This window comes from Eublepharis macularius, chromosome 17 (assembly GCF_028583425.1).
Source record: "Eublepharis macularius isolate TG4126 chromosome 17, MPM_Emac_v1.0, whole genome shotgun sequence".
In the NCBI taxonomy this organism is placed as follows: Eukaryota; Metazoa; Chordata; class Lepidosauria; order Squamata; family Eublepharidae; genus Eublepharis; species Eublepharis macularius.
Window position 1 is genome coordinate 2,353,313 of NC_072806.1, and position 25,938 is coordinate 2,379,250.

The following is a 25,938-nucleotide window of genomic DNA, read 5'->3' on the forward strand; positions in this document are numbered from 1 at the left end:
TGTTGTGCATGAGTCAGATGTCTCTTGTAGAGAGACTCATAGAATCCACCCTCCCAAAGGAGCCATTTTCTCCAGAGGAACTGATCTCTGTAATCTACAGATCAGTTGTAATTCCATCACCTGGAGGCTGGCAACCTTACCCACACACACCCCAACACAATCCCCCTCATCCCATACCTACAAGCCAATGAACCATGAAAAAAATGTTTTAGTTATGAAATTACTGTTACATATTCTACCTTTCTGAATAATGCCTACTTTTGATACTTTTGTTTAATGACACCCAGCCTTATAGAGAAATTCTAAGCAGAGTTATTCCAGTCTAAGACGATTGATTTAGGATTTTAGAGTTAAGAGTCCTACAAGTTTTCTAACTATTTTGTAACTTTGGGACCACTAAAAAAGGATTATTCTAGCAATGTCCCCCCTTTAAGTCTAATGGACCAATGTGCCCCAATAGATTAGGCCAATTAATATAAAGCTATTGTTTTCTAGCTTTTTTCATTGCAAAACCATGAACTACCCCCCCCCCCACCACCAAAGACAAATTCTCTTCTAAGTTCAGACTCAATAGACAAGATGGCTTAACAGTTCCTGCCTCGTTGTTGAACATCTGCAGTTTTTGATGAGAGCTTGCTTGCAGAAACTTCTGGCAACTTCTTTCACAGTCACTTGTAGTGCACAAAGAATTCATAGGGCGACGCTCACTTCACTGAAAATTAGTTGCCAGTGCCATAGACTCAGACTCTACATTGTAATTATTTTCATCTTGATTTTGTTCAACTGCTTCCCTCCTAGTTACTGTATTGTTGCCTGACTGTCTGATCTGAAATATGGGAACATAGCCTGGTTTCCTTTAGCTTCTTTTTGCTCCCTTTCTTTTACTTCCTTACACTTCTGGCTGCCTGATTTGTATTTATAGTTACCACTATATATGGCAGCCCAGACTGTGTGTGTTTGCGACTGTGAGAGACTTCCTGATACTTAATATTTGGGGCGTGCAAATCCTTGCAGAACTCAACTGTCTCTTTTGGTGCTTTGCTCTGCCCTTCCCACCAGGTGTCCCTCCCTCCTGCCTGTGCAAAAGGGACTGGTAAGTCCTGGGTGTACTAGAGAAGTAAAGACCAACTAGTTCTAGGAGACCAAGCAGTTCAACATGTGGCTTGAAATTGCTGTTCTATTACAGCTTCTGATCGGCTTCAGCAGATCTGGACAATGGATACACAAGGAAATATAAATATCCTCAGGTGTGGTGTACAGTTTATGCTCATGGTAATACGATTACAGCCTGAACCAGGCCCCTCTGGACTTTAGTAAAGTATACCCTTCCCCTCTACTGGGTGGGGGCCTTTGGCCCTGGTGCCATTCGGTCATCACCCCCGTGAAACATTTATTTATTTATTTATTTATTTATTTATTTATTTATTTATTTATTTATTTATTTATTTATTTATTTATTTATTTATTTATTTATTTATTTATTTATTTATTTATAGTCTGCCTTTCTCACTGAGACTCAAGGCGATTACACAGTGTGAGTCAGTACAGTCAGTTTCAAAGGCATGATTTCAATAAACATGTGATGGGTATATACATGCAAAGATTTAAAAACCAGCAGAAATCCTATACAGAGCTGAAGAAATGCTGAAACGGAGCATGGCACATGGTTACATCATGACCTTGAGTGTATAGTTATCTTTTGTGACAGTTGTGTGTTACAACGCATCCACTGGTCTAGTTTAAATTAGGAACACAAGCACACACAACTACAAGTGAAAGCCCTTCTTCTGTTTGTTTATGTGTAAACGTCCATACATCTGATGTGGGAACAAAAGATTCTGTCACTGATAAAACCTTAGGGGGCCGTAATACTTTTTGGACTAAGCCAGTGATTCCACAAGTGAGTGGTACCCCCAGGGGGGGCAGTGGATTAAGCTAGGGGGGCTTTAAGAGGCAACGGGTGGCAGTGGGGGCTGGGGGTGGCCAGGCTAGAGCCTAGAGGAAAACACCTTCCTCGCTTTGAGTTTCTGCCTATATATGGTGCTGAAATCTGGTGGAAACAATCAGAGTTTTTAGTAAGCACACCACCAGAGTTCTAGTCAGACCTGTGTGCCATGTTTTGAGAAACTGTCAGTGTGTGTGTGTGTGTTTTTGTCTCTTTGTCAATTTCAAGTTGCTGGTATCACTGGATCAAGTTTATTTATTTTGTCAAATTAAACTAAGAAATTTTAATTGGATTTTGAATGAATGTACAATTGATGTTTCAGGTGGTTAGCCATGTGGGTCTGAAGTAGAAGGGCAAGATTTGGGTTCAGTAGCACCTTAAAGACCAACTAAATTTCCAGGGTATGAGCTTGTGAGAGTCAAAGCACCTAGATTTCAAGCTCCTACCCTGGGAATAGAGTTGGTCTTTAAGGTGCTACTGGACCCGAATCTTGCTGTGCAATTAATGGTTACTGTTTTGAATTTTATTATTATTTTCCTTAGTGGGTCATGCAAACCGCTGTTCAGAATAAAACTTTTGTAGCTTGGGGTTGGGGCACTGGGGATGAGTTTATGAAGCCAGGGGAACTGATCTCTGTAGCCTGTAGACCAGCTGGATTTGAGTCCAGTGGAGATCAATTGTAATTCTGGGAGATCTCCAGTTACCACCTGGAGGCTGGCATCCCTATGACCAGAGTGCTGATCTGCTCAACTTCCGTGCAAAGGAGGATGCCTGTAGATTACAATTTGACAGTCCTGCTGCTAACCCCCATCCCTCCCTCTGCAGGCCTTGCCCAAGGTCAAGCCTTTAGGCCCGGTTGCCAAGGTTACCCATGACAACAGGTCAACGGAAGAAGAGCACGAGGGAAGTCTCCCTTTCCTCCTCATCTCGCGAGAGCTGTCCGATTAGGCTTTCCTCTGCGGAAGTTCTCGCGAGGCTTGTGCCGGCAAGGGGAGGGAAGAAAGGCTTGAGTGACAGCCCCGGGAGGAGGAGAAGGAGCCAAGATGGCGTCGGAGGGCGAGCTGGGCAGGAAGTGGGACCGGTGCTTGGCTGACTCGATAGTCAAGCTGGGTAAGGGGCTGGGGGCGATTAGGGGAGGGGCTGCAGGGAAGAGAGAGGGGCCTGTTGGGGAGGGGGCAACGGTGGGTCTTGGCCTTGGTGTCTGATAACAGCGTAGGGGGTGGCTATGGGAGGGGATGTCCCTGCCCTTGTGCAGATAAATGATCTACATGTGTTCCGTCCGCCTTTGGGCTGTAATAATTAACAATAATTAAAAATAAATAATAAAAAATTAACAATAATTAATATTAGTAGTATTTTAACAATCCGTTATGTTGTGCATTGCTTTTATGAGCGCGTTCTATACTGTGCTGTGGTGAAAATGTTGGCTGCTTTTGCGTTATATATTGTATTCTTCTGTTACCAAAAATATTTACAGTGACATATTTATGTTTATTATTTTTATTCTATTCTGCCCTTCCATCCTGATAGGCACTCTCAGCGGTGAGTTGCAAGCATATAAAATAAGATATACCCCAAAAATCGAGCACTTACATATTATATGCACAGGTGTAGATGCATACATACCAATATGCATGCCCCTAAAACTATAAAATTCTCCACAGTGGGATGCAAACATAAAATTAGATATACCCCCCCCCAAAAAAAACCTAAGCACAAATTTATTATATGCACAGGTGCAGATACATACCTACCAATCTATATGACCTCTAAATATATAAATAAGTGTTTTAAAAAGATCATTTACAAATAAGTATGCCAAATGCACATACACAAACTGACACCCATCTGATTCCAGTTGGGTTAGTCTGTATCAGCAAAGCAGAACAGGAGTCCAATGGTAGCTTAAAGAATAAAGCTTTTGTGAGTCAGATCTCACTTCATCAGATTCATTGAAATGTACATTCATTCGATCAATGCTTTTATATTCCCATCAGAAACACGGGTGGGGGAAGTGGATCACAAAGACCAGCTGCTTTAAAACAAGATTTAATAACAGGAGCCATGAGGTTTCTCTGGGTGGTTGAGGGCCGGCCACTCCCAACTGCTGACTGATAGGCAAAGCAGGACTGACAAAAATCTATTGCAAGATAAGGAATAGGAAATTAACAGAAAGATATATAAGATACTAGCACCTTGAATGCATGAGGAATTCAAGGTTGCAGTTAAAGACCTGGGGGGTAAATAGTCTTACACTTTTTAATGAGTTCTACTCCAGCAATTTCATGTTGGGTTCTCCCATTGAAGTTGCCTTGCCTGAGAACAATCAGCTACAGAATGCCCTGGAAGATTAAATCATTCCCTTAGTGGTTTTTAAATATATACATACAAGTATAGACACATACCTATACACTTGTGTGTATGTTTAGCTTCTTAAAAAAGTGAAATGATTTAATAATGAAAATATCCTAAAATTGGAATAGTAGACACATACAGTCACATATGTGTCCAGTTATACATGTTTGTGTATTTGCATATGTGGTACATGTATGTGCAAGCTAAAAAGATCCATTTAAATTAGTTTATATAAGTAATTTAAACATCATGCGTGATTGGAGGAGAGGGGAATAGAAATATTGCTGAACTGAGACCAGTGTTTTGGCTTTATGTAGAGGACACACACACACACACACACCTAGTTGTTGCTCCTCCTCAAACTCTGCCTTCCCCAGGCACCAAAGCAACATCTCCTAGCAAGCCTCAGTTGGTAATTCTTGGATTGCGTGACATTCTATTCCTTGTCAGACTAGCAACTTTCTGCTTTCCTTGCAGAAGCTATGCTGCAAACATTCTGGCAACTTTATTTGCTGAGCACTTTTGCTTGTGAAATTGCACCAGTCTGTCCATCATTATCAGAGGTGGTTGTATCAACATAAGAAGAGCCAGGCTGGATCACACCTAAGGCCCACCTCCAGCACTGTTTACAGTGTGGCCAACTAAGAAGCCCACAAGTAGGATAACTCCGACTTCATCCTCCTTCCCATTTTCCCCAGAGGTATACTGCCTCTGGTACTGGAATTACCAAGGTTGTGTTGTGCTTGCAAGCACCACACTGGAGTGTTTCTTTGGCCCAAAGAACATCAGTGTGACAAATATGGGATCCTCTCTTCTACGTGATAATTCTAGATAGGTAGCTGTGGTAGTCTGTAGCAGCAAAATAAAACAGTCCAGTGGCACCTTAAAGAATAACACAATTCATTCCAACATAAGCTTTTGTGAGTCAGAGCTCACTTCATCAGATGCATTGTTCCCAAAGAATCCAGCACAGAATTGCTGAATTTGAATTAGTTAACAAGTTCCAGACTATTTACCCCTCAGGTGTTAATAAGAACCTGGGATTTCTCATTCATTATAGGTGCTAATATCTTGCCTATCCCGTCCTTTACAGATGTTAATTTAGTTCAGCTATACTTCTGTAACTTTCTACTGTACCTGCCTATCTTGCGCTAGATTTTATGTTAATCCTACTTTGCCTACCTATCAACAGTTGGGAGTAGCCCTGACCTCCTCTGAATGAATTGTTGGGTCTCATTTTAAACTGGCCTCTCTTTGTGACATCTCCCTACCCCACCCCTGGCTTTCTGTTGTAAACATAAAAACATTGACCTAATGCTCTTTTAACTGAAGAAGGGAGATTTGACACTCGAAAGCGTATACCCTGAAAATCTTGTTGGTCTCTAAGGTGCCACTGGATTCAGAGGTGCCATTGGAATCAAATCCTGCTGACCTAATGTGTGTACACTTTAGAGCCTCTGATGAAGTGAGCTCTGATCACAAAAGCTTAATCTGGAATAAATGTTGTTCATCTTTAATGTGCTGCTGGATTCTTATTTTATTCTGTTCTGTATGAACTCACTGTTTCCCAGAACTGAAGGATAGCTGCCAGGTGACGCATGTTCATGCTCCTACAGTTGTAGGTTGCCGCGTACTCATGTGCACAAGCCCTTTTGAAATGAAAATTGTACTAGACGTTCCCAGTGTGTTGCACTCTTAATTGGCTGCGGTTGTGAGGTTTTCCATCTTCAGCCAACTCCCCAAAACAGAGAGCCGGGCTTTTAAGTTCGATGTTATAAAACTTGTTTACCCATAAGTGATGCTTGAAAACAGCATGAGTCAATTTGAATTGCAAACTAGTTAATCTCTGATTTGTGCTTGTCTCTGCAACTTTCTCTCTGGCTTCTTTGATGCAAGTATTAATTTGATCATGACAGGAGGGATAGTTGAATAGGTTGGGGCAACCCTTGATTTGTCAGTGCAGTTAAGAATCTAACCTGTAGAAGTCAGCATCTGCGGGTGGCTAGTCAGATGCCCCCAAGTAGCCCCCAGGTAGAGCATGAAAGGAGCCTCATTCATTTATGGTTTATCTTCTGTCTGCTATTCAGAGGTATAGTGGTTTTTTAATATGGAGATTCCTTTTAGCTGTTATAGAGAATAAGTATTGATTGATGCATTTCATAGAATCATAGGGTTGGAAGGGACTTCCAAGGCCATCTAGTCCAACCCCCTGCACAGTGCAGGACATTCAGAACTACCTCCCCCCCCCCATACACACACCCAGTGACCCCTGCTCTATCCCCAGAAGATGGCAAAAAACACTGTCAGGATCCCTAGCCAAAGTAGCCAGGGGGAAATGGCTACCTGACCCCAAGGTGGCGATTGGCATTACCCTGGTCATGTAAGAAGGGGCCATGAGAACTAAGCACTGAATCCTGCCCTAAGCACTGATTCCAACCATACGATAATAGCATAATAGCAAGCTGTGGTTAGTTGTGATTGGGTGTTCTAGATCAGAGGGTGAGAGCCAACCAGGCGTAACTTTTTAAAAAGCCACATATAGGAATTGCTATACTATCTTTTCTGAGTGTAGCATGTAGAGTTAGATGCAAATTTTATTTTGTCCAAGCAATATTTTTATACACTACATTTATCATCCCACAACACCATGCCCGTTTGTGTCTCAAGAGTTGGTTCACATGCAGTGTCCTTCATAGATTGGCTTCCCTGAACAAGCCTCAGCTCCCTTCTTCCCTTCCCTCAGCTGCTGTGATTGTTTTTCTCTTTGGAGACCACAGTTTGCTGTTGCATCCAAAGTGCAAAATTATGGCTCGCGTGTGCCCTTCAAACGATAATAGCATAATAGCAAGCTGTGGTTAGTTGTGATTGGGTGTTCTAGGTCAGACGGTAAGAGCCAACCATAGTTTGCCATTACATCCAAAGCAACAAGCTGTAGTCTTCTGCAAAAGGAGAGGGATAGGAGCGTGTAAGAGGAAAGGGGCCCTGATCTGGATAGCCCAGGTGAGCTTGATCTCATTGGATCTCAGAAGCTAAGCAGGGTCTGTCTTGGTTAATAATTGGATGGGAGACCTCCAAAGAAGACCAGGGTTGCAGAGGCAAGCAATGGCAAACCACCTCTTAGTCCCTTGCCTTGAAAACCCTGCCAGGGGTCTCCGTAAGTCAGCTATGTCTTGAGGGCACTCTCCAGAACAAGATGAAAGGGAGGAAGAAATGCATTGACTCAAGCCTCAAACCGAGCAGCCAAACTGTGGTTTGACTGCTAAGGTCTGATTTGTCAGTGGTTGAGAGGAGGGTGAGCCTTGTGCCTATTGTGATTGGGTAGCTGCAAGGCTGCCTGGCTTGGTATATGCAAGCTTTGGAGTGAGGGGAAGGGCAGTGGTACCTGCTTTGCATGCAGAGGGTCCCAATCCTTGGCATCTCCGGTTAAAGGGAGCAGGCAGTAGGTGATGTGGAAGACCTGCCTGAGAGCCTGGAGAGCTGCAGCCAGTCAGGATAGTTAACACTGGCCTTGACGGACTGATGGTCTGATTCAGTACAAGGCAGCTTTGTGTGTTTGTGAATTTCACCCAGTTGAAGATTAGGCAAAATGATGGAAAGTGTTGTGAAGTGTCTGCTTTTGCCTCAATTTATGTTGGTCCTTTGAAAAAAGTTGCATTTGACCTAATTCAGGTTCATGCAGCCTCAGACATTTTCCCACCTGTGGGTCTTTTCCAGCCCTCCCTGTTTCATCTTTGGGTTTCAGCTGTAAGCTCCTTGGGGGCGTGGCCCTGCTGCGAAATGCTAGGAAGAGCTTTCATTGATGGAGCTTTATAAATGCTAACAATGAAACATTTTGTACTGAAGTTGCTTTGGGGGAATCTCATCCTTCAGAGAGCAGCAGGACAAAAGATGCAGCAGCGTTCAACCGTCTGTTGCTCTGCCTATCCTCGCGCCCTTTACGGCCAAAGGGTTTGTTGTGTTGCTTGATCGCTCTCCCGGTCCTCTTCAGCAGGGCACGACCTGAGATTCAGAGGGCGTCCGCCTGTAAACAGTCCCTGGAATGGGCAGGCACACTGTGGGCCTTTGTGCCCTTGCTGTTGATAAACTGGTGCCTGCCTTCTTGTTCTGAGGTTCAGCCTGCCTCCTGGCAGAGAGCTTGTGTGGCTTTTGCAGCCTGCGCCCTGGCAGAGGTTCCCAGCTGGTGCTTCTGCTGAATTGGGCTGGAGTCGTGTTTAGACACAGGCTCTTGGCCCAAAGTACAAGACGGAGCGGCAATGCTCAATTAAGATGCATCAGGAACTAATAACCTGTGCAAGCGGAGCCAGCGCCAAAGTTGCGAAAGTCAGCATAAACCAGTGCTGTCTAGTTTACAATTAACTTCAAGCTGCCTCCTTCCGAGTCATATCACCAGTCCATCTAGCATGATATTGCCGGTGCTGACTGGGAACAGCTCTCCAACATCTAAGGCAGGGAACAGTCTTTCTCAATGCTTGCTCCCTGATATTTTTAAAAATACAGATGTCAGACTGATCCCGGGACCTTCTGCATGTTAAGCAGGGGCTCTTCTGCTGAGCAGGGGCCCCTATATCGACGAAGCTCCTTTCCCCACATCAGACTTCTGGTCCATTTGACTGCTTTGACTGTCAGCAGCTCTGCAGAGTCCCTTTCACAACACCTGGGATCCTGTGTGTTGAAATGGGGACCTTCTACAAATAAATTGGGGGCTCTCTGTTGAGCTGGGGACCTTCCGTATGTAAAGCAGGGGCTCTTCCACTGAGTCATGTCTTATCTTCCCTGGATACCTTTTTTTTTTTTACTCCAGCAAAGCTTTTCCTTTGAACTTCAGTGATTTTGCATGCTCAGTGTGTAGGTAACTTCTGGATATTTTCCAGCCCGTTCCTGATTTCGTAAGAACTGCTGAGTGTGGCCAATTGGCTTGCCATCTGGTTCCCCCCAAACATTACCCATTGTCAGCTTATTTGCAAAATCGTGAGCCAGTCCCTGTCATTTCCAGTTGAAAACGCCTTTGGACCCTAGGGCTGAGAGGGAACTGCCTCTACACTGTTGCCAGTTTGGATATACAGTGCTGGATTAGACTGACCAACGATCCAAATCGGTGTAAGGAAGCTTCTTGAATTGTGTTCGGAGCACCTCCTTTGCTGCATTTGGGTTTCCAGGGTCAGCCCCCGTCAGCCCCAGCTAAAGAAACGGCAGGTGGCAAGTAGAGTGAAGGGCCTTCTCTGCCCAAGAGGCGCCTTGCTGGTTAGAGTAGACGAGGTTTGAGCCAACGGTGATATCTGGCAGCTTTATATGCTCAGAATATGAATAAATTGTGAGAAGGGAGCTCATGGCTCCTTGGCAAAGTACATACTTTTGCATGCAGAGAGCTCCAGAGTCAGTCCCAGTAGTTAAAAGATCAAGTGGCAGGTGATATGAAAAATACATTAAAACGTATACTGATGGCCTTTCCCACATAGAAGGCCCAAGGCAAAAAGCCCCATTGCTTAAGAACAACTGCCCTTCAAGACTGTTGACTGAGCTAGGCAGACCCATTTTGGCTCTGTAGAAGGCCTCATTATGTGGGCGGAATGATATGCCCCTGTCGAGACTGTCAGTTGCATATCTGCGTCTGGTCAGCACAATCAGAACAGTTCTTTGTGTGAAAACTCACAATTGGACCCTTCTGACAGCTGAGAATTCTTCCACTGGCCCGTAGGAGTGGTGAAATTGGAGGAGGGGGGAGTGTGTGGTTATCCTGGCTTGGTGGTGGTGGAGGGGAGAAGCGTAGTGCAGTCATCAGAAGTGTGGGAAACGTCATCTCAACATGAGACTGTTTTAATGAGCAATCGCAGTTGCGAACTGTGCATAAACTGAATACCTTCTTTTGATGGAGCGATATCAAAGGCCCCTGAAGGTAATGAGTATTGCGGAAAGGTGGGCTGTTGTGTTTTCTTTGGCTTCACTTTCACAGGAGGAGGAACAAGTTGTAGTAACTGTTTCGCGTTGTTCTCCCAGAACATCAACAAGTAAAAGCAGCTGAGGTCTCTTCTTTGAAATTATCTGAACAGTGGATTTTGAAATGATGAAGCAAAGGGAATTATTTAAGCACTTTAATCCATTTGTCCCTTGAAATGCAACCCTGGGAAAGCTGCCTGTTTTCCTGGCATCCATTTGAGAGGACTCAGTTTGGATGTTCTGTCGTTTGGAAGTGGTGTTACCATTTGGAGATGTGCCTGAACACGACCGGGCAACAGCCTGTGAGCACATAAATGGCCCGTCCCTTTTTGAGAAATGCTAATGCTCTCTTGCTAGTAATCCTCGTCTTGTTTTGACATTTGAAACCGAAGACAAATGCTCATGTACATTGAATTGTTTTTTTCCAAATGCTTCTGTATAAAGAAAAATGCATTTTAGTTTTTCTTCTACTTTCTGCAGCTGATAACTTACAGAATTCTGATAACTTGTGGATAGTGGTGATTTCTAGATTTGATGGCATTTTAAAAGGGTTCAGAGGGGTTTGTGTCAGTGAATATCTATTAGCCTTTAGCTATGACGGTTCAGTGGAGCCTCCCTCCTCATGGGCAGTATACCAGACAGTGATGTGCCAATAGTGGTTCTCAAACTACAGATTGTGATCCAAAAGTTGATTGCATGTCTCTCACAGGTGAGTTGTGAGGCTCAGTCTGAGAGGAAGCACTGAGCCTCCCAAGAGGAGTGGAGGGTAGGTAGAGTTGCTCCCTCAGCCCTGCCTTGGCCCTGCAGGGGCTTGGCTTGCTTTCAGCAGTCAGCAGTGGACAAGGTGATGGGCATAACCACTGCTCATGGCCTTCCAAACCTGCAAAACTCTTCTTGTGGGCAGATTCCCTTCCTCTAATGAAGCTGCGCTCCATAGCACTGGCTGCCTTTGGACATGTAAGTTTTGGTTGCCTAGATAGAAAGCTGTTATTTGAACTGACGTGCAGTTTAGCCAGTTCCAGTCCGTTACGTGTGCACCAGATGTACAAAGTGGGGTCTTTCCCCCAAAGAAAAACAAAAGGGGAGTCGCCACTTGGAGAACTATTTGCTGAGCATGCTCAAATGAGGACCCTGGAAGAATGGCTTTCCAGGGCTGAATGAGACATGCTCTTGTTGGTCTAGCTTGTTGGATTAGCATTATAATCTTTCGTTGCTTTATCAGTGCCAAAGGCTTGTCAGAGATGTGTGCTTCCAGTTTGGTGTAGCGGTTAAGAGCAGCAGGACTCTAATCCAGAGAGCCAGGCTTGATTCTCTACTCCTCGAAGCCAGCTGGGTGACTTTGGGTCAGTCACAGCTCTCTTAGAACTCTCTCAGCCCCACCTACTTCACAGGGTGATTGCCGTGAGGATAATAATAACACACCTTGTAAACCACTCTGAGAGTGGCATTAAGTTGTCCTGAAATGCAGTATATAAACCAAATGTTATTGTTATTGTTAAGTGTGGCCTTTATGGCATCCCTTATGAGTTGTGTGCCTCCACTTGAAGCCAGCTGGGTGACCTTGGGCTAGTCAGGGCTCTCTGGTGCTCTCTCAGCCCCACCCACCTCACAGGGTGTTTTGTTGTGGGGATAATAATGGCATACTTTGTAAACCGCTCTTGAGTGGGCATTCGCTGCCAAAGGCGTCCTAGGATGCTCTGGACTCAAAAGTGTTTGGTGATCCCTGAGAGAGTTGCCTGCTTCCAAGTCAGCCCTTCCATCTTCCAGAACTTGGTGCTCTCAGGGGACTGGAATCACAACAAGCTCTTTGGGCACTGAGACAGCTATACAGCACGCCTGTTTTCAGGTATGGCCTAACGGTATGAATAGTTGGCCCCGGACCATTGTGGCTTTAGCCTTACCTGCTTCCACAAACTGACTTGCGGAAGGCAGCAGGCAAGAGCAGGGCATCTCTTGGAGGGGGTGTGTGCTGGTATGGCTACTTTTTGGAGGTGGAAAAATAAGTTAATGACATTAGGATTAGAAAAGATCCACAACTGCATGAAATTAGAATAGGTTTGTATATCGTATGTCCTTAGTTAGGGACGGGCTTTGTACATAATCACTCTTTCTGTATAATCACTCCATTTCCTCTGTTTGTAGCATTCCTAGACAGTTCAGTGGGGTGAAATTGTGAGTGTGTGTGGGGAGGGGAGGAATCTGTTGCACACAGTATTGGCACTCAAGAGGAGGAAGCATAGCTCATCCCTCCCAAGGATTAAGCAACATCTTTTAGGTACCCTTGAAGTTTTTCTTAGAAACATAAACGTTTGCTGAGGCAGAAGCTTTGATCTCGGAAGGCTTTCCTCCCTCCATGTGGCGTTCTCTCGTTAAAAAACAACAACAATGGGGTTCCTCTTACTGGCAGGGAGTAGGTCGGCCACAGAGTGCAGAAGGTCCCATCTCCATCGCCGTGGGACTGAGAAGGGCCCCTGCCCAGCTTCCTCCTCGTCTCTGGTTCACGGGATAAAAGTGAGTGCGTGCAGCTGCGTGGGTTGCAGCTGTTCCTTGGTGCAGAATTGTGAGGGGAGGGGTCTCCAGGATAAATGCAACTCCCAAAGCTCATGCCCTGGGAATCTAGTTGGTCTTCAAGATTCTACCAGACTCAAATTGTGCAGCCTCTGTGTGTCTCTGTCTGTACCCACAGCTGTTGGGGTGGGGGAGCTAAAAACATTTCCAGAAGTATTAAAGCCGTGGATTTTTTTTTTTAAAAAAAACCCCTCTTTAAATGGAAATTTGAGGGGAAATGAGAAATTAAAATATAGGCAATATTCTCCAGCGGTCCAGATGGGTGGAGCCTTGGCTCCTGAGGAAAGTGCCACGGGGCAGCACAGCTGAACTGAGGCAAGCCGGAGAAGGGCTGCCTGTGTTTCCGCCCCGGCCAGAGAGTGATTTCCTCACAAGTTCCTCGCCAGCCCCTGCTTGAGGCAGTTTGTCTGTCTTCCATGAACATCTTCCTATTACACATAGTGAGTTACTTTTCTCCAAAAGCATTCCACAAGAGAATATTTCATCTGAGTTTTTCTAGCGCTCCTCAAAATTTCCAGTGTTCCAATGGAAAAACGGGAGGGGAAATCCTCAGGGTAAGAAGCCCACTGTTTTCCGGGCATCGGGATCGCCAGAGGGTACCCGTGCACTGCAAGCTGTTTGCCCCAGATGAAGATGCTGCATTTAACTGCAGGGGGCTTTGTTACGTTGCGCTCTTGTGGTTCGAGGACACGCACCATGGCATCTGTTGTGTTTGACTTTTTTTTGCCTTTGGAAGGGGCCTTGCAGAAGCCCAGCTGAGACTTCTTTCCGGTGCCAGCTCTATGGGGCATATATGCAATTAAAAGCAGGATGCACCGTAGTGGGCCAGCTTGGTGTGGGTGGCCTTTCAGGAAGTGACCAGTTGTTGTCCAGGTGGTTTGCAATGCATTTATGGGGTAAAGGTGGGGGAGAGCTCCCACCTCATCTTCTCCTCCCCTTGTCTTCCCCTCTGTCAGAATGTAGGTTGCAAGTGCTTTGGCAGCAGGCACGTACCAGCCTCTCTCCCTCCGTTTATAATACTCTAAAGCAGTGCATCTTGTAGTAACCACCTGTAGCAGGGAAGAGGCAAGGGGGCTGGACAAGGAGGGGGCTCTTACTGATAGAGGGCCCTGCAGCAGGTAATCTGGTGGGGAATGGGGTGAAGAAAAGGTGGGGTATAAGATCAGACAAAGTCAGAGGTACAGTGAGCATTTAGGAGGTGAGGACTACAAACGTCATGCAAAACAGCATGCACCAAATCTTAGAAGCGCTTAATTTTGAGTTAGGGCTTCGTTCCAGACTCAATTTAATTTCAGTAGGCTTAGACTGGAGTAACTCTGCTTAAGATTTCACTGAGAGTCGCTGAGCATGTATAGACACACCTTCCCTTGGTCAGGAAAGCACAGCCATCTGTTCATCTGTGATTGGGAGGAGCAAGCTTCCTTCTGGGCAGGCTTGAGCCTCAGTGCCTCTTGCTTTAGGATCTTCTTTTATTTCTTCCATGGAACCCCGTTGGTATCCCATCCAGGTTCCAGCCAGATCCAGCCCTGCTTAGCTTCGGCTAAAGTGCTGTATCACAAGCTGGTAGACCATTCCCTAATCCTTAAGCTTTGCAGCCAGCCTTCAGGAATGTTCTTGGGATTTTCAAGGGGTTGACCAGCCCATAGGGCACAACGTATCCCAAATGCTGCTAAATGGGGAGCTTGGAGGGCCGGTTTCCTCCCAGTTAAGTGGCTGGAGCCATTGCAGAAAAGAACCTTCCTGTATCTCCAAGCAGTCTCTTCTCTTCTGGAGCCAGTCAGTGGGTTGGGTGCGAAGGGCAAAGCAGTCTGGCACGGGGAGCTCCTTTGCTTTTACTCCTAGCCCATTTGTTATCCTTGTAAGCGAGACCTTTCGTGTTTTATTGTTATGAAGGCAAAGGTTGGCCTGGTGATGCCGCTCTTTAATGGAAACAGCTGCCACCACTGGTGTCCCTCCTTCTGTGCAATGTGTCACCGTCTTAAAAGGAAATGGGGCATGCGAGGACGAGAACCTGCAAAAGCCATCAGCTGCCGAGGCTGTTGTAGTTTGTCTCTCCGTGTAGGGGTTTAATTATAGAGTGAAATCTTTAAAACCACCCCATTCCCTTGGCTCTGCAACTGGCCTCCTGAGTTCCAGTGGGACTCACATTGGAAAGGGCATCGGGTGGGTCCTACCCCCTAGTTTTCTGTCTGGTTCCCAAGAAACTTTGGTTTCTTGGCAGTCCCTGCCAAACCGCAACTTCCTGGCAGAATGAAATAATGGTTCCATGATCAGACCATGAGACAAAACTCCATCGTTGCTTAATTCCTGGTTCTTTGACCAAATTGCCACGAGGCAGGAGGGATAGTGGCAGAAGTCACTGGCTACAGGAAAAAAACAGTTGTCGTTTTTAATTCAGAAAGAAATGCCTGTCCGTGTATTCTTCCTAGTGATGACTGTCAAGGACACGTTCCATGATACCCTCTGGCACAAGGTGTCTATCTTTAGCCTCTCTGTTTGTGGACCACCAGGTTGTCATGGAGAACTGGATACCCCAGCCCGGCAGATAAGAGTAGAAAATGACAGACCCATACCACTCCTTCCTGGCCCGCTTGCCGAGAACCTGTGGATGCAAGTTCTTTTGTGGCCCAGCAGCCGTCTGCAATAACAAAGAATAAACTCTTCCCACCGACAGACGCTCCCAAGTGTGGAGATGGTCTGGACAGGAAAGCAAGTACTGGTTTTTCTCTCAAGCCTGGGATAACCTGCGAGATTTCTTCTGGCCTCTCATTTGTGGCATCAGAGAGCTTGCGAAGGCCAGCAGACCTTATTTTCTGTCACCTCTGCTTCAATTCCACAGGGAGGTCGGCAGGGAGAAAACAGATTTAATGGGCTGCTGGATCTAGTTCTCCTCTCTGTCTCTCCTCACGGGAAATATTTGAAATTCCTCGATGCCTGGATAAATAGGTGTGAGCACCAGAACTATTTTTTAGAGATGTCAGCTTTATATAAGCATGGAGGAAAGTTAGCAGGATGTGGTGGTTAGGAAAGCGCCCGATCGGAGTCTCCCTCTGCCATCAAGCTCACTGGGTGGCCTTTTCCTCGTAACCTCACAAGACTGTTGTGAAGACACCAAGGAAGAGAGGAAAACCATGTGCGCCATGCTGGGGAAGAGAGAATAAAGGTGGGATGGCCTGTGTTTGGTGTTGGGAGCAAACCTTTCTGGCTCGGCTACTTGGGATTTTGCAAGCACTTTCTCGTATGAATTTCGGTTGAGTAATAACATCCGTAATGTGTGTGGATTTTTCTGTGGGAGGGAGTTCCTGCAGTGGGTCACCACCAAAAAGTCTAGTTGTGGCCTTGAAATGTGTGGCTCCTCAAGAAGGCCCTTAGTTCCTGCTTTCAGCTTGCAGAGGGTTAGAGGCTAGCATAGGAACCCTGAGAAAGGAACAGGGAGCCATTGAATCTCTTTGATCAGTGGGACAATGCATACCCTATGGACATCCATGTAGCGTGGAGGGGACAGTCTGGTGTGGAACTCCTTTATCGTATAGACAGCGTGGCGTTGGCCCTCAAATGGTGGTTCTTGCAGTGGGGCACAGGAAGCCGTTTTTGTCTGAGCTCCACAGTGACCTTGGCTGGACAGTGGCAAGGAAATCCGTTTCCACCAACAGAATGGAAGATGTGATAATGGAAACGACTGTTCTAAGGATGGAGCTTGTGTGATGGGCACTCCATCACTCTCCTAAACTGTTTCTCGCTGATTAACAAACTGCTCTGAGTTGGCAGCCAGAGGGCCTCCCCCCCCCCGCCGGCTCGGACAGGAAACCCCAAAACTGGACCACCTCATGTCTTGCTAAGTTGGATGGCCATTGCGAACATCTAGCGCTTTCTGTCCTGCTCTTTGAAATAGTCATTTCCCCTCATTAGTTTGGGTTTCAGCAATTGGGTTCCAAGGGCAGCAGACCCACACGTAGCAAAGGAAATGGTTGTTTGAGCTTCGGGTCAAGGGGCCAAACAGTTTGTACGCTTGATAGATCCTTGCAGATGGTAATTGTTTCTAAATAGCATAAACAATGTTTCTCTCCCCCCCCCCCCCAGCAGCAGCTGTTTCATTGGGGAGCTGCAGTAGGAGAGCCCTCGTGGTTCCTTGTCATTCACGAATTAATGACTGTTTGGGGAGAAACCCAAGTTTGGCAGGGAATCTGCGAGGTTATTTTGTGCAGGATCTTGTAGGGGCGACCTGCACCAAAGCCTGAACCATCCTTGTCCGTTCATTGCCTTTCAGTAGTTCCTCTCATCCTGGGTAAATTAAGAAAAGGCAGCACAAAACAGGTAAAGCCACTGTGTGCATCTCTGCCCAGCGCATTTCTATCCCGCCCTTCCTCCACGGTTGCGTGCACGGCAGGGTGGCATGCCCTTCCCTGTTTTTTATCTTCATCTCAACCCTGTGAAGTAGGTTAAGAAGAGAAGGTTAAGAAAAATGCGACTGGCGCAAGAAGCTTCATGGCAGAGTGGGATTTCCCGTGGCCTAGCTCGGTACTCTCAAAGCACTATACCAAGCTGGTTACAAATTTAAGCATGTTTAAACTGTCAGAGTCACGTTGTCATGTGTTTAAGACACAGCTTTCCAAAAGACTCCCTAAGAAATCAGGGTGGGGAGAGTATTAATAGCAAAGGCCCTCCATATTACCCAACCTGCAAGGGTAAGAACTTGCAGAATTTGGTGTTATCAGCCCAGTTTTACGGCCATCGCGTCGCCTGAACACGTACATGAATGGAAGGCCCCAAACCTGAAGAATCCAGATGGGTCCAGCCAGGGGTCATTTTGTAGAAAAAGAGCTAGAGGAACTCATTAACATAACTCATTAGCATAACTCATTAGCATATGCCACACCTCTTGCCATCACCGGAAGTGTGTCATTAGTATAACTGATTTGCATATGCCACACCCCCTGACATCACCTATTATGGCTGTTTTGGACCCAATCCTGGCCATTCAGGGCCAAAATTGGGTCCAAAATGGCAAAAAGGGGCTGGAAATGGCTGAAAGGGGGGCCAAAATGGTCAGGATCAGGTTGCTGATGAGCGGGAGAGTGATCCACCACCCGTCAGAGGCCTGATCCAAGCCATTTTGGCCCCAATCCAGGCCGAAACGGGCCCAAAATGTCTGAGAGTCAGGTGGGCGGGGCCACCTGACATATGACCTCTTTGGAGAACTGCCAGAACTGCGTTCCTGTGCGTTCCCCCTCGAAATGAGCCCTGGGTCCAGCCACGTTCATCGGTCTAGTTGCAAAAGGTGATTGGGAGCAGATCTTATGGACTAGAAGCAGCCAGCTGGTCAACATTCAAGTGGACCGTGGCTCTTCAAGATTTCCAGTGCTGGCACTTGGCACATGTGAACTAGCAGAGGGCCCTGGAGCCTGGGCGAAGGCGGCATCGCCTCACCTTTGAGGCGCTAGTGGCAACCCAAGCAGGCCCTGGGTGTTGCATGCCCCATTTCCTCTTCAGGAGGTGACACTGTCGCTCCCACCTGACCCAGGGACACCAGCGGAGGCGGCGGCAGCTGTTTCCACTAAAGAGCGGCACCTCCGGGCCAGCCTTTAGCTTCATAACAATAAAACATGAAAGGGCTTGCTTTCAAAGAAAACAAACGGGAATAAAAGCAAAGGGATCCTGCAGCGCCAGGGCCAGGCCTTTTCTCTCTTCTGCCCCCTTCTCTCCCCCAGCCCAGTGAGTGAGGGGGAAGGAGAATGCAACTTCGAATCTGTAAAAGTTTGGCTGCTTCACTAGAAAGGAGCTGGTTTTTCTCACCATTTCTGTACAGAGGCTGAAGGAAGGGGAAGGCATTCGATTGGCTGCATGTCTTTATTTAGCTATTTATATACTTGGTGGTTCTCCCCAATGGGGACCCCAAACAGCTTACAACAGAATTCTCTCCTCTTATAACCTCGCAACAACCATCTCTTGAGGCATGTTGGATGAAAGGGAGTGACTGGGCGAAGGTTAGGGAAGAGGGTCTTCTTGTACCTGCGTCTTTTAGATCCCAGTCTGACACGCTAGTAGCAGGTAAATCCTTATACACCCTGACCTGGACAGCCCAGGCAAGCCCAATCTTCTCCGATCTCGGAAGCTAAGCAGAATTGGCCTTGGTTAGGAATTGGATGGGAGACTTCCAGCGAAGACCAGGGTTGCAGAGGCAGGCGTTGGCAAACCACCTCTGTTAGTCTCTTGCCTTGAAAACCCCTCCAGGGGTTGCCGTTCGTCAGCTATGGCTTGACGGCACTCTCGACCACGACCAAGTTCTTAATACACGGAGGCACGTCAGCGTTTCTCCTTCAGGCAGCCTTTGCTTCTCTGGGTATGTAGAGGCAGATCAATACGTAGCATGAGAAAACTTGCTGTAAGAGTAAGAGGGGGTTGCTGCCAGCCTTGGCTAGGGTAAGAGCTAACCAGTTGACCGGTCCAAAAAAAGATGCGCTTGATTAGTTTCATTAGTACAGATTTTCTACTTCCGTGGATTGCAGAAACCACTTCATTAACTGTTATGAAACCACAGTTAACTTTAAAAAAAAAATTATAGGCATGGGTTGTTGCAACTTGATGTAACTGTGTTAGGTAAGGTGAGTGATTCTTTGGAGCAGATCTTAAAGTACCGACTGTTTCCAAAATGAGAAAAGGAATTAAAGCCACAGTAAAGCAAAGTCCCAGCCACTAAGAACCGCGAATGGCGTGTGCTCGGCAGGCTTAGTTTTCCCTGGTTGGAGAAGGCGTGCACGCACGCACACACGCACACACACACACACACACACACACAAACACAAACACAGGCAGGACTAATGCAGGGCCCAGCCTGCCACTGCTGGGGCTTCAGTTGACGCTTCCAGGAAGGCGTGCCCTGGGTGAAAGAGTCTGCACTGTCTGGAGCAAAGGGAGCTGGCCGGCCTCTCCGTTGACTCTCTTCTTTCTCTCGCAGGTGCCGGTTTTGGGCTGGGCATCGTCTTCTCAGTCATCTTCTTTAAAAGTAAGTGATGTTTGGCTCTCTGGTGCCTCTTGCTTGCAGCAGAACTGTTCTTTCATGTTTTATGTATTGCATTTTTATCTCTGCCTTCTTTCAAGGAGCTCTGGGCAGTGTATGCAGGTCTCTCTGCCTCCATTTGATGCTCTCAATAACTCTGTGAGGTGGCTGGGCAAAGGTCACCCGGGGAGCTTTGTGGCAGAGGGGAGAGCTGAAGCCAGCCCCCCCCCCCCAGTCCAAGACGAACCCTCTAACGCCTGCACCCCGCTGGCTGTTTTCCCTTGAAGCGAGTCTGCTTCAGCTGGCGAGTTCTTCATCAAGGACCTCATGCCCAGCTGGCTCCCCTCCAGTGTTCCGTCTTAGCAGCCCCAGGTCAGTTCTGCTGCTGCTGCCAAGCCCTGTGACCTGTTGTCTGGCCAGGCTCAGCTCAGTGTCTGCAGGATCTGTCTGAATGTTGGGCCTCCTCCCGTTGGACCCCTGGCAGGAATGGTTCTGAAATGGCTGGAGACTTGGCCGCTCTTAATTACTCCTGAGTCTAGTGCTAAAGTGAGGGCTGAGACCCATCCCCCAAGGATTTCCATTCCCTTACGGTTCAGTCTTCATGATGGTAATCCTGGCCTTTTCTGGTTCAGAACCCTTTAAAATGCAAACCGCGGCCAGAGTTACTGAGGCTTCTTCTTGCAAAGTGCCTTAACTCTCAAGGGGGAGAGGGGAGCTACCTTGAGGCTGGTAGATCTGGAACTTCAGAGAGCTGGGAAAGATGCAGGAAAAGGACTCCACAAATGGTTAAGGAGTTGGGGGTGTCTTCTTTTCAAGGAAAGGTGAAAGTTTGGGGCTCAGACATCTAAGAGGAGGCATGAGAGAGGCTTATAAAATATGCTTTGAACAGGGAGAGTTTATTGATTCTGTTTAAAATATTTTTAAGTCCGCCTTCTTTCCAACACAGTCAGAACCCAGGGCATGGACACGTCAAGGGAAAAGATGAATAAAAAAATTGGCATAACGCTTAAAATGCTATCAGTGAGCCCAAGCAAGAGGAGCCAGCCAGCAGTACCCTGGATGGTATTTCTGTACCTCAGCTGACGTGCCCGTAGCTCAGGATCATAACCAGGCCAGGTTTCCATCTTGTGTGATCCTGGGTTACAACCTCTCTGGGAGCCCAGCAGGGAGCCCAGTTCCGTGACTCCGTAGCAGAGGGCAGCAACTGAAAAGGCCCGTGTCTGAACGTGAACTGATTGGGCCCTAGTGAGGGGCAGCGTATGGAGAAGGAAGCTACTGCACAAGGCGATGCAAGGAGATGAAGCCCTTCGAGTCAGTGGGCCCCAGATAAGCACCTTGAATGGAGCCCCTGGAGGGATCTCAGAATGGAGGGACGTGCTGCTGTTGCATAGTTCCAGATCCCAGAGGGGCTGCTGTGTTTTGCATTGGCCAAAGTTTCCGAGTCCGATTTGAGGGCCCCTGCATGTAGAGTATGTGACAGTAATTGTTGTCGAATTGCACCATGTAACCTCAGTAACAGGTGTCATGTGCAGCGCTCAACATTCTGGGAACCTCTGCTTTTGATTTTTTAAAAATGAAATAAAGGCAGGGTTACAGTCCTTAAGACCTGAACGAGGGAGAGGCCTGGTGGAGTCCCTGGAAGTGGAGGGGGGCTTCTGCTGAATCTTTTGGTTGCGTGATCCTAGAATACACAGGGGCCTCAATAAATGGCCAAGTTGTCTCCTAGAAGCCACGACTACTTCTGCCGTCTTTCAAAGACAACCCCACCTCTTGAATGTTTCTTAGTTCCCCTGGATATTGCTCATTATTTGCAAGCTTTGGTTCGAAGAGCACCCCTTAATGTTGCCTGCATTTGCTTTTCCCTGCCCTCCTTTTCATTTCAGGGAAGACGTGGCCTGTCACTTTTGGGTCGGGGATGGGCTTGGGAATGGCATATTCCAATTGCCAACATGACTTCCAGTCTCCTTATCTTCTCCACGGGAGATTTGTCAAGGTGGGTTTGTATCTGAGAATCTTGCTTAGAGATGCTTGCTTAAGAAATGCCCGTGAGCCTGACTTGCCCCCGCTGCATCTCTGAGGAATCTGCTGCCCTGATCTTGCCTGTGTTCAGTCAGCCTCCATTGCGGCAGGTAATTCTGATGTAGCCCCTCTATCGTCATCCCCCCCCCAAAGAGAGAGGTGCCGAAAGTATTTGTTGCCAGATAATGCTGCCAGTTGAGTCTCTGCAAGAGTCACTGGAAGAGGCTTGAGCAATCAGCATCTGCTGAGAGGGTAGGGGACTTTGCCATGTCTTTGCATTACGAGTCATTGCTTGCGCTCTGTGCGTACCTATACACCAAGCAGCATTCCCCGTCCGTCAGAGGTGGCTTCCTGTTGATCCTCTGCATAGTGGGATTTTCTTTCTTTCTTTCTTTCTTTCTTTCTTTCTTTCTTTCTTTCTTTCTTTCTTTCTTTCTTTCTTTCTTTCTTTCTTTCTTTCTTTCTTTCTTTCTTTCTTTCTCTCTCTCTCTCCCTCCCTCCCTCCCTCCCTCCCTCCCTCCCTCCCTCCCTCCATGGGAGTCTGAAGACCCATATCTCCCCCCTCCCCCAAGTCTGGAAGCATCAACGTGCCTTGAACCAAAGCCCCAAAGCTACTGTCAGGCTATGGATGACAGGATATGGTAGACAGGTCCCTGGACCATTGCAACAAGAAGTCTAAGCTCTTGGTTAAATGGTTTTATTCAGAAATCCAATCATTTCCATATATGTGTCCATAGAATTACTCAGAGGCAAGAAAGCATCTTAAGCAGTACACTTTTCCTTGATAGGAAGAGGAACTTGAAGAAAGCACAGCTCTAAATACTCAGTCATTTCCCCCCTCCTACTTAGACCACTGGTTTGCGCGGGAAAAGGTCTGGGAACTTCTTCTGGAGTTTATACATCAGCCTAGACAGGACAAAGAGGCAGAGGAGTCTACGGCAACATGGCAGACAGTACAAGGTCACCTCTGTGAGCTTCAAAGAAAGAAAAAAGATAGGACAGCTGCGTTCTCAGGCTGGTGGAGGGAGAAACGAAAGTGATGGTTAGAGCATTTGCAAAATGAAATCAAGTCACAGCATTAGCGATGGTTCAGCACAGAGAACAATGGCATGGATGTAGGGGTACAGACATGACAGCTACCTTCCAGCCGTACTGACAAGTTTGGGAGAACAGGTGGGTTTTCAGACCCCCCACCAGTTCTTATTATTTATCCTCCCTTCCCTCCTTCCACATCCTTTTCTCAAGGTCCTGTTTCACTCTTCTCCACCTCTCTGCTAGCGCCTACCAGATGCTTCCTCGGCTCCCCTTGCCCGTATGACTGTAGCTCATGCAGGGCAGGAATTGTTTCACTTTGAAATTCTGCACAGTGTCTCACGTGCAAGTCGCATGCTGCCAGCCCTTCTGTGGGTTGTGAGGCTCAGATTCCTGAGCTGGAGGAGGAGGAGGAGGAGGAGGAGGCTCTGCCTCCTGTTCTTCTAGTGGTGGGAGGAGATGGTGGAGCTGCTGCACCCCCCCCCCTCTACCCGTGCAGCCTTTTTTTTGTTCTGGAGGAGGGGATGGGTTTGCCAAAACCAGCCAGCCCGGACCTTCCTGACCTGCACTCTCTGTCTGTGGTGGGGTCTGCATAGAATCCGTGCTGCAGGGATCGGGTGGCAGCACAAGTTCTGCCTGTCTCCCCCTGGACCTGGACAGAGCCCAACCTCCTACCTGCAGTGCTGGGTCGCATAAGGTAGAGTAAGTTCAGACGCAGGTCCCATTCCCAAAAGCTTGAGGACCGCTGCACCATGTCATAAGCACTGATTCTGCCCAGCTGTGTCTGCTACGTGCTTCCTTTCCTCTGCGCAGGGCTGGTGCATCCATGGAGGCGGGTCCGGCAGCTGCCTCGAGCGCTGAGGCGTCGGAGGGGGCACCAGGGGCAGGGTCATGCACCACAGAGCTGGCGGTGACAGTGCTGGCGGCTGAGCGGGAGGGCTAGGAAGCCACCCACATGTCGCCCCAGCCGCCTGCCCACAGCTGCGTGTACTGGCAGCGGCAGCACGGGACAGTCTGAGCAGGCAGCCTCCCAGCCCTCCTGCTCAGTTGCCCCGTGCTGCTGCCACCTGCACACATCTGCGGGCCAGGCACAGCAGGTGGCTGGGGCAACTGAGCAGGAGGGCTGGGAGGCCACCCGCACACCATCCCAGCTGCCTGCTGTGCCAATGGGGCTGGCTCGCAGCAGCATGCTGTGATGTCTTCATGCAGTCCGGGCACGCGCTTGGGGGCGGCAACTGCCCTAAAGCTGCCCCTGGCCTCAGGCACCAGAAACTCTGGCACCAGCCCTGCCTCTGCGGAGGGCGAGACTTGCAACCCCGAGTCTGTAGTTCTGCGTTCAGGAGAATTCCTCTTTGGCTGATGCCTGGTGGTGGAAGTCTCGCTTCTCTGGACCACTTGGCTGCCCACATCAAAGCACTGCAGGCTGTGTCATCTTTCCTGCCAATTTGCAAAAGGACAGTTTAAAAAGCATATTGCTGACGTGAGTGGTGGTTTTACTTTGAACCCAGAAACTTGTGATGAGCAGCAGATGATCAAAGCAGCCCTGGACATGAGTGAGCAACTCCTCTCGGGGTGCTTAATATGGAACCTGTTTGTTTATTTTAGTTATCTGTTCTGAAGCATTTTGTACGCAGCCTTTCTACTCAGATAGGGTCCCCAAGGCAGCCGTGTACCATGTTTTTGCTTCTGCATCAGGAAGGGGCCACAAGGATATGTGCCAAACAAGCACCACCGACTGCCTCTAATTGGAGGGGTGGAGTGAGCCCTTAAAATCATTCACCCTTCTGCCTCCTGAGACTTCTTCCTGTTCTTCCTACACGTTTTCAACAGGTCTTTGCAACGCAGGGTTAGAAGTTTGCTTTTGTTTGGAAGTGGCACGGGTCAGGAAGCAGAATTCCCCCTAGAGAGCAAGTTTGGTCCTTGCAGGCACTGAGCATCTCACACAGCCCTGGTAACAGAAGAGAGGGAATTCCTGTGCACGTACATCTGGACAGCCTCTTTTCTCAGGACAGAGATCTAAGGATGGATGTAGGGAAACCAGAGCGGCAGCTAATCTTCCATCAGATGCTGGCTAGAATGCCACCTCTGGGACTTGCTCAGGGGCGTAACTTCTAGCCATCGAATTTGTATCCTACCAGGAACCTTGGGGCAGTGTGTTTGTTCTCCCTGAAGAGAGAACCTGTGGGGTAGATTAGGGGGCAGAGACAGTGTGACTAACCCAAAGTTACCCAGGGAGCTTCATGGCAAAATGGGAATTGGTACCCTGGTCTGCCCTGGCTCTTTAAGGGGAATGTGGCTCTTCTCCGGAATCCAAGGGTTGCAGAGCTAAACCTGGTTCTGGGGACCAGTGCATAACAGCTCGTCCTCTTTGTCTGAACAGGAGCAGTGACCGGTGGCTAGCGGACTCCTTTGTGCCAGAGAGATGGTGAGACCTTGGTAATTCATCTGAAGGATCAACTCGCCCCAGCGCCGAGGCAGAGCTTTTCTCATGGGGTCACCTCTTGCTCTTTTCTACAGCCGGTTTATTTATGCCTGAAACCAAATCTTGTTTTGTATCTTCTTCTGGAAACTGCAAGGAAGGTGCTGTTCTGAGAAATAAAATCCGAATGACACACGTGCGCTCCCTTCTCTCTCCACACCCTGCTTCATATGTTTCCTTTGTGCAGAGGAAGGGAATGCGTGGGAAGGCCCCGCAGTTGAACTAACAGCTGCGGCCACCTGGTTCAGCTCCTCTTTGAAAGCTTTTCCCCAAGGACAGCTGTCCTCCGTTCCTCTCCCACTCAGAGCTCGCCCCTGCTGAAGTTTACAATTTGTGCAAAAAAGCATTCCCACCCCATGGATCACTTTCCCCTCGCCCCCTCCCACAGTGTCTGTTGCATGTGGTTTCAGTGGAGAAGTCCTTTTGCCCAAGAGAAGATCTAAATTCCGACATAAGCAAAAAGTGGATCTTGTCGAGAAAGGGTGACTTGGTATGCTAACTGGGGTGCTTTGTCCTGGGACTGCCATCTTTAATCCTGCCTTCTGCTGTGCTGAAGGGAACAGGCCTCTTCAACCTCTAGAAAGTATCCGGGAGGGTCTGTGGCTCACC

General features: G+C 47.8%; 1 protein-coding gene across 1 annotated transcript; it reads left to right on the top strand.

Moving 5' to 3' along the window:
- The first annotated feature begins 2,969 nt into the window (after positions 1-2,969).
- On the top strand, positions 2,970-25,464 carry MICOS10 (mitochondrial contact site and cristae organizing system subunit 10). The gene is made up of 4 exons (XM_055001484.1): positions 2,970-3,055; positions 19,758-19,805; positions 21,683-21,792; positions 25,231-25,464. The coding sequence occupies exons 1-4, from the start codon at positions 2,989-2,991 to the stop codon at positions 25,237-25,239; spliced, it is 234 nt and encodes a 77-aa protein (XP_054857459.1). The 5' UTR covers positions 2,970-2,988; the 3' UTR covers positions 25,240-25,464.
- The last annotated feature ends 474 nt before the right edge of the window (positions 25,465-25,938 follow it).